The sequence below is a fragment of the Polypterus senegalus genome, chromosome 5 (assembly GCF_016835505.1).
Source record: "Polypterus senegalus isolate Bchr_013 chromosome 5, ASM1683550v1, whole genome shotgun sequence".
Lineage (NCBI taxonomy): Eukaryota > Metazoa > Chordata > Cladistia > Polypteriformes > Polypteridae > Polypterus > Polypterus senegalus.
The window spans coordinates 140,094,175-140,106,523 of record NC_053158.1 but is presented as its reverse complement, the minus strand read 5'-3'; the positions used below and the strand labels follow the sequence as shown (position 1 = coordinate 140,106,523).

The 12,349-nt window shown below is 38.1% G+C and overlaps 1 protein-coding gene across 2 annotated transcripts in view; it reads left to right on the top strand.

Moving 5' to 3' along the window:
* The window catches only part of LOC120529530 (ras-related protein Ral-A), an 88,851-nt gene that overhangs the window by 38,708 nt on the left and 37,794 nt on the right, over positions 1 to 12,349 (top strand). The window contains exon 1 of one of the 2 annotated variants that reach the window (XM_039753401.1): positions 7,350 to 7,455. The exons of the other annotated variant lie outside the window; for it this stretch is intronic. Within the exon in view, the coding sequence (XP_039609335.1) occupies positions 7,365 to 7,455 (91 nt within the window). The 5' untranslated portion in view covers positions 7,350 to 7,364. Of the gene's footprint in view, positions 1 to 7,349; positions 7,456 to 12,349 lie in introns of those variants that run through there. 2 annotated transcript variants of the gene reach the window in all.

The following is a 12,349-nucleotide window of genomic DNA, read 5'->3' as shown; positions in this document are numbered from 1 at the left end:
GCCCCACGGCGTTCAAGCTCATCTCCATTACAGTAAATGGAAAAACAGCTTCCAGTTATGACCATTACGCGTAGAATTTCGATATAAAACCTGCCCAACTTTTGTAAGGAAGCTGTAAGGAATGAACCTGCCAAATTTCAGCCTTCCACCCACACGGGAAGTTGGAGAATTAGTGATGAGTGAGTGAGTGAGTGAGGGCTTTGCCTATTAGTAGTATATATATATATATATATATATATATATATATATATATATATATATATATATATATATATATATATAGTTTTATATATATATATATATATAGTATATATATATATATATATATATATATATATATATATATATATATATATATATAGTTATATATATATATATATATATATATATATATAGTATATATATATAGTATATATATATATATATATATATATAGTTATATATATATACAGTGGTGTGAAAAACTGTTTGCCCCCTTCCTGATTTCTTATTCTTTTGCATGTTTGTCACACAAAATGTTTCTGATCATCAAACACATTTAACCAGTAGTCAAATATAACACAAGTAAACACAAAATGCAGTTTTTAAATGATGTTTTTTATTATTTAGGGAGAAAAAAATCCAAACCTACATGGCCCTGTGTGAAAAAGTAATTACCCCCTGAACCTAATAACTGGTTGGGCCACCCTTAGCAGCAATAACTGCAATCAAGCGTTTGCAATAACTTGCAATGAGTCTTTTACAGCGCTCTGGAGGAATTTTGGCCCACTCATCTTTGCAGAATTGTTGTAATTCAGCTTTATTTGAGGGTTTTCTAGCATGAACCGCCTTTTAAGGTCATGCCATAGCATCTCAATTGGATTCAGGTCAGGACTTTGACTAGGCCACTCCAAAGTCTTCATTTTGTTTTTCTTCAGCCATTCAGAGGTGGATTTGCTGGTGTGTTTTGGGTCATTGTCCTGTTGCAGCACCCAAGATCACTTCAGCTTGAGTTGACAAACAGATGGCTGGACATTCTCCTTCAGGATTTTTTGGTAGACAGTAGAATTCATGGTTCCATCTATCACAGCAAGCCTTCCAGGTCCTGAAGCAGCAAAACAACCCCAGACCATCACACTACCACCACCATATTTTACTGTTGGTATGATGTTCTTTTTCTGAAATGCTGTGTTCCATTTACGCCAGATGTAACGGGACATTTGCCTTCCAAAAAGTTCAACTTTTGTCTCATCAGTCCACAAGGTATTTTCCCAAAAGTCTTGGCAATCATTGAGATGTTTCTTAGCAAAATTGAGACGAGCCCTAATGTTCTTTTGCTTAACAGTGGTTTTGCGTCTTGGAAATCTGTCATGCAGGCGTTTTGCCCAGTCTCTTTCTTATGGTGGAGTCGTGAACACTGACCTTAATTGAGGCAAGTGAGGCCTGCAGTTCTTTAGACGTTGTCCTGGGGTCTTTTGTGACCTCTCGGATGAGTCGCTCTGCGCTCTTGGGGTAATTTTGGTCGGCCGGCCACTCCTGGGAAGGTTCACCACTGTTCCATGTTTTTGCCATTTGTGGATAATGGCTCTCACTGTGGTTCACTGGAGTCCCAAAGCTTTAGAAATGGCTTTATGACCTTTACCAGACTGATAGATCTCAATTACTTCTGTTCTCATTTGTTCCTGAATTTCTTTGGATCTTGGCATGACGTCTAGCTTTTGAGGTGCTTTTGGTCAACTTCTCTGTGTCAGGCAGCTCCTATTTAAGTGATTTCTTGATTGAAACAGGTGTGGCAGGAATCAGGAAATTGAACTCCGGTGTGATACACCACAGTTAGGTTATTTGTGAACAAGGGGGCAATTACTTTTCACACAGGGCCATGTAGGTTTGGACTTTTTTCTCCCTAAATAATAAAACCATCCTTTAAAACTGCATTTTGTGTTTACTTGTGTTATATTTGACTAATGGCTAAATGTGTTTGATGATCAGAAACATTTTGTGTGACAAACATGCAAAAGAATAAGAAATCAGGAAGGGGGCAAATAGTTTTTCACACCACTGTATATAGTTATATATAGTTATATATATATATATATATATATATATATATATATATATATATATATATATATATATATATATATATATATATATATATATATATATATATATATATATATATACATTTATATACATAATATATATTCTGAATATAGCAAAATCCCTGCGCTTCGCAGTGACAAAGTACTGCTTTTAAATTGTTATTAAGAAGAAAAGAAAACCTTTTTAAACTGAGTGAAAATATACCAATAACTATCTTTTAAGGATCATTTTGTATACCACGTTGTCAGTTCAGCACCCCGGTTGTAATATGACCAAGCTGTGCACTGAGCTTACTTATGAGAATGTAATGTATAGTTGTCCAGGAGAAATGCAATGTTGTCTCAAATCAATGGCAACCTTTTGTAGGGTCTGTCCCTGAGATTTATTACTTGTCATCGCGAAGCAGAGCCTTACTGGAAATTGGAGGCATTTTATTTGAACTGGGAGATCAGAGGGTATAACGGGGATGCGAGGAATACTTTGAGTGTGGAGAAACTGTAGAGACAGCGTGTGTATTAACTTGTGGATTTTTCTGTTAGTATTTGGTGGCAGCATTACGAAGTTGCTTCCGCAAGACCGCGTTAGCTGTGGAGCTCAGCTCGGAGCATATTCTTTTCCTGCCTTGTCAATTGTGTAATGCGTTTTTTGAACAGGTTTGATGCATGAAAGTGATCACTCGTACTGCGTTCAGTCAGTTGACATGAGCTGCTCTCTTGTGTGATGTTGCGATATCCATGGCTTTATTTAATGTTAGCTAAGACCCGGCACTTAAAAGTTTCAGCAATTTTAACTCCTTTACGAAGTGATCCAAAGTCTCGTTTATACCTTGTGTCTTCTCATTAAACTTGTATCTCGCTAATAAAGTATTCGTCGAAGGCGTGACAAACAGCAGAGGGAGTGTGTCTATAAACTTAATTTAAACTTACGGTTTACACCGTGCTTTGTTGTGCTTGTATGGGTTTTTTCTTCAGCGCTCTTTGGAGCTCTTCCTTGTTTTCTACGTACTGCGTTCACAGTCAGTTCACGTGATTACGTGGGAGGCGTGATGATGTGACACGCAACTCCGCCCCCCACAGCCATCGACCTGCAGTCCATTACAGTATATGGAGAAAAATAGGTTCCAGTTATGACCATTACACGTAGATTTTCGAAATGAAACCTTACTTTTGTAAGTAAGCTATAAGGAGTGAGCCTGCAAAATTTCAGCCTTCTACTTACACAGGAAGTTGGAGAATTAGTGATGAGTGATGTAGTGAGTGAGTCAGTCAGTCAGTGAGGGCTTTGCCTTTTATTAGTATAGATGTATATAGCTTAGCTTGAAGCACGGTCCATATTAATGCAATTTGCCTAAATGATGGTTCAGTTGGTAAAGATGTCTCACTAAGTTGCACTTGTTTTATTTTATTTTTATTTGCTGAATACTGTGTAATGCATCTGGGCTTGAAGTCTTGAAATAATAGTATTATTACTGGATGTTGAACTATTATTTATTTTATTGTTATTATTTATTAGTTTAAATATCATGCAGTTTAATGATGATAAAGTTGTTTAAAAAGTCACTTTAACATGTCAGTAGTCAGAAATTGTTAACATTAACAAAGTGTAGTTGGTTTTTCAAAAAATATTCACTATTTATTCCTTTTCTAAGACATGTTCATTGCAGTACAACTTTTGACAAGCACCTCTGAATATTTTACTAAGTCTAAATGCCTCTTTGGACTTTTGAAAATATGTTGTCAAAATTTTAGCTTAAGTTGTTCCAAAAATTTGTTCAGTTAAAAGGTTCTATATTTTGACTGCAACTGTCATGCAATGTGATTCTTTCTTTTCATTAGTGCCACCCCCTTGAAAACTATCACTTTATGGGGCCATGCAAACCTGTATTAATACTTGTGTGCACATTAAAATGTTTTTTGTACAATGCCCATGACATTGGAATAGGTTATTCTTAGCCAGTCTTCTGCAGTAATTGCAGTGGAAAATGTAGTTAACATCCACTCATGCATGGGGAAAAAAATACCGTTGAATATCGTGAAACCGGTATAATTTTGAAAAATACAGTGATATAGAATTTTGGTCATACCACCCAGCACTAGAAGAGATACATACTAAATAAAATAAATACAGTGAAATGACAAAGATACAAACAATCATATATTAAAATTTAAACCAACAGTAAGTTACCGTAGATCCCGGAATACAGGCCGACCCGGTGTATTAGCTGAACCTCTTCTCTACCTACTAAATTACATGTATTTGCCGATGACCGGTATTTAAGTCGACCCCCTTCTCCAAGCTAAATTTTCTAAATTTTCTTAAAAGTGTCTCTTCGGGTATATTTATAATGTTTATCGGCGAGAATTTGAGACTGCCGGCAATTTTGATATATAATATAATGTGCATAATTTACCAAAACACCAATCATTTTTCTAATGTACTAACCAAAAAGTTATAAAAAGTGCCAAGCCTACTTCGATTAAGCTAGGAGCATGGCGGCACGCATGGTCACAGCCGCACAGGGCTCTCCTTTTCAGTGCACGTTTTTGTTGTTTTTGTACTTTTTTTTTTTTTTTGTCCTTGTTTGTGCACGATCGGTTTGGCGAACATCTGCTATACTATTCAGAACCTTATAGACATCGGTGTCCAGAGCCAGACATCTGTTTCAAGTGTTTTTCATCACACGCACAACATCCCAGACAACATAGCGAGACCAGCGGACTCTCCGTGGATTGTTGTCGGGTCTAGGAGACAACACAGACGGAGGTGGGAAAGAAAGCAGAAGCGGGGCCGCAGATCCGGCGTTATGCTAAGGCTAAAAAACAACTATTCAAGCCCAATACAGAACTTTTTTCTGCACTGAAGGAGCTGCTTTTAATCTCATTGTAGATCATTATAGTGACAATAAAGGCATTCTATTCTAGAAACAATTTCATACTGTACTCACCATTTAATTTGACATCTTTGGGCTGCAGTAAGGGAGGAGATATTTCCACACAATGTCCATCTTCGTTTCGATTGCAATCGCTTACTTTTACCTTCTCTTCCTTCCTTAGCAATTATGTGTCTTGCTTGCATGGTCTTAATGAATTATATATATAGGTAAATCATTGCAATGACGGAAATTACATCCACAAACACATGTATCTGGGCTCCGACTGACGCTACTAACGGTCTCGGTTGTTTGTTTACAATCTCTCAAGCGGATACACGTGACCGCATCTGTTTCGTAAAGCAAGATGTTGATCGTAAATCAAAACAAAAAATTTCATTTTAAACTTCCCGATAATTTATTATAAATTTTATTAATAAAATCAACAACTAAAACACTTTTTTGAATAAATTCTTTATTTAATTTAAAGTACCGGCATGCAAAGTTACTTCTTCATCTGAAAGATGGCTCTGTGGTTTCGTCATTATTTACTTCCGTATTCATCGGCAACACCGGCATTGCGCTGGAAATCTTGAATCTGAAACGATACTCGTTGTATAAACCGACCCCCAAACTCCAAGCCAAAAATCTAGGACGAAATTCTCGGCTTATATAACGGGATCTACGGTAAAAAAGTATCTTGTTTGTAAACAGTGCAAGAAAACGGGTGTTGTAAACATGCTTGTAAAACCTTTGAAGTGGACACTCTATACTATGAAATCCATGACACTAAGCCCCTTCTTCACTACTGAGTCACTTCTCTGAGATTGTAAGACTTTTCTGCAAGAAAAGGAGCTGATTCACACACTGGAGTGAGGCAGCTCCTTTATGCAGCAACAATATCACCAGCAGTTGAAAAAATCCTCTCAGAAAGGACACTGGTCCCTGGGATTAAAAATACCAGTTTGCTTGACGAGCCGAAAGAGGATACCTACCTGCATGCATCCTCCAGCAGGTCAGGTGTTCCAGCATCTCCAGCATTCTATCCCATTGGGTCACTTCATTGATTATCAGCTTACATGCAGGCAACTGCACTATCATCTGCTTCTCTTTCAGCTTGTTGCTTTCCATTGTGCTACAATGAAAAAAAAAGATGCAGTATGTCTCACACAGCCAAGCAAGCGTGCAATGGCTGATATTTTGAGAGCTGCTTGTGAGGCTTAATTGAGACTGTTTGTGAAACATCCAATGTGCAGCTACTCCATCAATTCCACAGCTCTGACCATATCTGCACCATTGTCCGTTATGATGGCTGGGTTTTTGTTCGTTAGCTCACATTCTTGTATTGCCTCAGACAACATTTCATCCAGATCACTCGCCTTGTGGCTGGTTTCAACTGCCACTCAATGTTTCACGTTTGCATACAAATTTGGGATTGCCACTTCGCTGAAATATTTGCTTGTTGTTAAAATTTAGTATGGTTCTAGCGTATTCATGAGTTTGTTTTCAACAATGCTGTATGAAAGTTGCCTCAGACTCCGTTATTTTTTGGGCATGTATAGAACTAGATGGCAACTTTAAACACAAATGCTTTCTCCAGTGGGGTTTGTTTCAAACTGGACATTTTTGCAGATTGCACATCTGAATGGTATGTTCTTAAGTAATTTTTCGGGATTTGTGGTATTTCTGGTGTATTTCACCTACTTTTTGCTCATATTACATATTACTTTGATTTTCTCCAGCTCTTCACTATCTTCTATGTTTTTGAAATCCGAAATGCACCCAGACATCAGCCTTTAGCCTGCATGACACATTCATTTTAGCAGCTTCCGACATATTTGACTGCCAGGTCTCATTGCGTGATGCTGGTTATGTAAGACTAATGGGGACAAAGCTTCATACTTCCATGGGAAAAGGCCTTACATTGTAAATGGCATGTTTTTAAAAAATCGATTTTGGGATTTTATGATTCGCTATTGAATTATGCAAATGAAGTTTGATTTGAATAAAAAAAATCATTTTTTTTAAACCCAGCCGTACTTATACAACAATATTTTATAGAAAGTGTTGAATATTGACACATGACCTAAAAGTACTAAGACCTAGTTTGTAAGCCATATATATCATCCAGCCCTTGTTAATTCACGCTTCCATATCTGGCAGTCTGATTTACGAATCTGTGTTTGACGGATGCTAAGAGAATGCTACCGTCTGGATTGCATAGTGCCTACTATAAAGTTTTTTTTGTGGAGGAGGTACATTAATCTTGTTGTTGTTTTTCAAGCTTTCAACTAAGCCTCTTGGTTCCAGTTAAGAGTACTATTCATACATAACACATTTTAGACAGTTTGTAAATGTTTTTTTTTTTTTTTTATGTTCCAGTATGACTCCAGGTCAATAAAGACATGGTTTGATGTGCTTGATGTGGAGGAACTCATGTGCCCTGCACAGAGCCCTAACCACAACCCTACTGAACACCCATGGAATGCAGTGGACCACTAATTGTGAGCTAGGTTTTCTTGATTAATGTCAGTACCTGAAGTCACAAATGCTCATGTTCATTAAGAGCTCATGCACAAATTCCAACTAACACAATCAAAAAATGTATGGAAAATTTTCACAGGAGAGTGGAGGCTGTTATAGAAACAGAGGGCCAACTTCATTTTAATACATATACAGTGGTGTGAAAAACTATTTGCCCCCTTCCTGATTTCTTATTCTTTTGCATGTTTGTCACACAAAATGTTTCTGCTCATCAAACACATTTAACCATTAGTCAAATATAACACAAGTAAACACAAAATGCAGTTTTTAAATGATGGTTTTATTATTTAGGGAGAAAAAAAAATCCAAACCTACATAACCCTGTGTGAAAAAGTAATCGCCCCCTGAACTTAATAACTGGTTGGGCCTCCCTTAGCAGCAATAACTGCAATCAAGCGTTTGCGATAACTTGCAATGAGTCTTTTACAGCGCTCTGGAGGAATTTTGGCCCACTCATCTTTGCAGAATTGTTGTAATTCAGCTTTATTTGAGGGTTTTCTAGCATGAACCGCCTTTTTAAGGTCATGCCATAGCATCTCAATTGGATTCAGGTCAGGACTTTGACTAGGCCACTCCAAAGTCTTCATTTTGTTTTTCTTCAGCCATTCAGAGGTGGATTTGCTGGTGTGTTTTGGGTCATTGTCCTGTTGCAGCACCCAAGATCGCTTCAGCTTGAGTTGACGAACAGATGGCCGGACATTCTCCTTCAGGATTTTTGGTAGACAGTAGAATTCATGGTTCCATCTATCACAGCAAGCCTTCCAGGTCCTGAAGCAGCAAAACAACCCCAGACCATCACACTACCACCACCATATTTTACTGTTGGTATGATGTTCTTTTTCTGAAATGCTGTGTTCCTTTTCGCCAGATGTAACGGGACATTTGCCTTCAAAAAGTTCAACTTTTGTCTCATCAGTCCACAAGGTATTTTCCCAAAAGTCTTGGCAATCATTGAGATGTTTCTTAGCAAAATTGAGACGAGCCCTAATGTTCTTTTGCTTAACAGTGGTTTTGCGTCTTGGAAATCTGCCATGCAGGCCGTTTTTGCCCAGTCTCTTTCTTATGGTGGAGTCGTGAACACTGACCTTAATTGAGGCAAGTGAGGCCTGCAGTTCTTTAGACGTTGTCCTGGGGTCTTTTGTGACCTCTCTGATGAGTCGTCTCTGTGCTCTTGGGGTAATTTTGGTCGGCCAGCCACTCCTGGGAAGGTTCACCACTGTTCCATGTTTTTGCCATTTGTGGATAATGGCTCTCACTGTGGTTCGCTGGAGTCCCAAAGCTTTAGAAATGGCTTTATAACTTTTACCAGACGGATAGATCTCAATTACTTCTGTTCTCATTTGTTCCTGAATTTCTTTGGATCTTGGCATGATGTCTAGCTTTTGAGGTGCTTTTGGTCTACTTCTCTGTGTCAGGCAGCTCCTATTTAAGTGATTTCTTGATTGAAACAGGTGTGGCAGTAATCAGGCCTGGGGGTGGCTATGGAAATTGAACTCAGGTGTGATACACCACAGTTAGGTTATTTTTAACAAGGGGGCAATTACTTTTTCACACAGGGCCATGTAGGTTTGGACTTTTTTTCTCCCTAAATAATAAAAACCATAATTTAAAGACTGCATTTTGTGTTTACTTGTGTTATATTTGACTAATGGTTAAATGTGTTTGATGATCAGAAACATTTTGAGTGACAAACATGCAAAAGAATAAGAAATCAGGAAGGGGGCAAATAGTTTTTCACACCACTGTAGTTTGGATCTAGATGTTCCACAAGCTCATATATATTTGATGGTCAGGTGTCCACAAACATTTGGCCATATATTGTACATGTGTACTTTTTAAAATCCTGTAATACTTTGGCTTGACCAGTGCTACAGCTTATCTACTGTATTCAAAAAACTGAGGTAAAAATGTTTTTTTGACATCAGATTTTCAGCTTTCCCTTCTTTTTACTTATTTATTTACTTAGCTGGTTTCTTTGAGTGTTAGCTTTTGAAAGCTTTTATAGTGATGTACAGTACAAGCATAACAATTGGGATGTGATTCTTGCCTTAAGAATTATTTATGTTACAAACAGTGCTTGCACCATGTGAATGGAACCCGGGCACAGACAGGCAGACATGTTGTTTTCCACCACCACACTTTTATTTACAAATATATACAAGTTCAAGTGCACCACAAACTCCCCAAAGTCCTGGCCACACAATGCCTTCTTCAGACCGCCTCCACACTCTCTTCTCCTGCTTAGTCCTTCTTCCACCCGACTCCAGCTCTTGAATTCAGGGAGGCGGCCCCTTTTATCCTCACCCGGATATGCTTCAGGTGCTCCCCGGCAATCACCCGCCGACACGCCCCTGTGTGGCAGAAGTGGCTGCTGTACTCCCTGAAGCAATCTGGGTGTCGCTTCTCCTCTTCCCCCCAGCACTTCCTGGTGTGGCGGAAGTGCTGAGATCCAGGGTCCCCAAGGCCTCGGGGCGCCTCCTGGCTGGCGGCCCTCACGTGGTCCAAGGCGGACGAACTCCCTCTTCTGGTCCTTCATGGCGTCCCAGCTGGGTCATCACCCCTGGCGTCCCTGACAACCATTACTCCTGGACGACAAATAATACCCCAGGCAGCTGCACGATGCATCATGATAGCAGTTATACTCAACATTCGTAGCAAATTTTTCGGGGTTCCATGACCAACATTTGTCCTATTTAACCCACTCACCACAAATCCCAGCCCAGCACTCAATGAAAAGCAATAATGACATGAAAAAGTATATTTATAGACAAGACAACCAACGTTTTGACATAACCCCCCAAACAACAAATACATCACTAGCATAAAGTTATAAGTTAGGAAATTAGGGTGTAAGATGCAATCTCTATAAAAAAATCTGTTTTACAAAAAATACTACAGTCTGGATTTACTGTCTTTTAAGTTCGAAGAGGTTGATAGAAAGTCAGGAGCCCAATGGAGTACACAGAAGTGATATTTCAGTTCTGATATTAATTGTAGTTTTAGTTTTTATTTTATGAAATAAATTTTTATTTCGTTCTAGTTTTCAGTGGAGTCAACAATTTGTATTTTTATTTTGTTCTGGCCTTTTTATATAATACTAGCGACTGGGAGGCCAATCGAATTGGGCTACAAATTCTGCGTTTATGAAATCCATAATTTCTCAGCAAAGAATTATTTGGTTTTTTTTAAGTCCTTGAAATGATTTTGTTATCATGGCAATGATTTGTGCTTAAAATAGACTTTTTTTAGCAAATGTAATGAAGAGCTTCCTGTTTAAACTGGGCTGCGAGACGTGAACTCAACTCTTCGGCACACCTCATTTGATTTTTTTTCAGGCAAACAAATTTTCAAAACAAACCATATTTTACGACTCTAATCAGAGTCAGAGTAACAATAATGTTGGTGTTGTCATTTTAGGTCTGAGATTGGCTAAAATTTAAAACAATGACCGTTGTTAATACCTAGCTGTCATTACACAGTTTGCCAGTAGATGTCAGAAGGACAGATGCCAAAACCAAACTGCCCAAAAATAGATTTCGATGTACCAAGCAAATGGCGATATGTTCTAAATTACTTGCAGTTCCAGAGCTGTCGAAGGGTTTACGTCAGACGATGTTAGTCCTGGAAACTATGCCCCACCAAACCAACATTCCAAAAACCATCTGAACTTACTGTTATCTACTCGAAGCAACACTGACTTGCTATACTCGGCCGTCCAGTGGCGTCACTGAAGCATTCGAATATTCTTAGCCAATCATGCAATACTGCGTCCGCATTTGCCACGTTATGTTCGAACTACAGAGACAGAGTCCCATTGAATGGTTCTAACTTGTATTGAGTCGAGGTATTGACCCGAACACCATGCATACGGATAGTATCAAATTATGTATAAGGATTAGTACCATTTTAGTTTTTTTTTTCTTCTCTGTTGCAAGACCACAAATGCTGACCTACACATTTCAATGCAAATTATGTTTCAGTCAACAAAATACACTGTTTATAATGCTGTTAAACACAGCTTGACAATCAATGATCAAACAGATGAAGTGGCCTAATAAATATAGTCAGCAAGATCAAATGTTTTAACTCAAGAAACCAGTCTGTGCAAGCACGTTGCTGTTAAGCTTTAAACAAGCACGCATTTTGTGAGATTTGTTCATGTTGCAACAATGTCCATTGCACAGATAGCTGCATACTGAAAATACTCACTTGACGAATGTCTGTAATGCAGGTGCACAGACAAAGTCCTAGGCACTATGAGGGGCACCAGCAGACTGTATGGCTGTTCATGGTTGGTGAGGTACTGACTCCTTCAGAATCAAATTTAGAAATATATGAACCCATATCTTGTTCACTATTCAACTAGCAGCATGCACATTGACTACCGGTTATGTTTCATATCTCATCAGCATTCTTTACACACACATACTATAGGTAAGGTACATATTTGGCTAAGAAAGAACGTTGCATTTATAGCAGAGACAGAGCGCATTTGCACCTCACCCTCCATGTGTTCTAACTTTGCCGTTGCATATCCACTATTCATATTCATTCAATACAAATGAAAGTATTGAGTGGTGAGCAAAAAAAAACGGATTTCAATTTTGACCTTAATTGAAATATTTAGTTGTTTTTAAAAGCTTTTAATTCTGATGCTTTAATCAATTTTAATAAAGATTGTTCAACAAAAGGATAACAAGAAAAGCAAACTAATTTAAATTTAAGGGCAAAATTTAGTCTTTAAATATTAGATTTTTTTTCTTAGTCTGATCGCAGTTTTTATAAAATTGAAAACCATTTATAGTCTTACCTTTATTTGTAAATGAAGTCCATGCGCTTATCCTTCTCCATGAA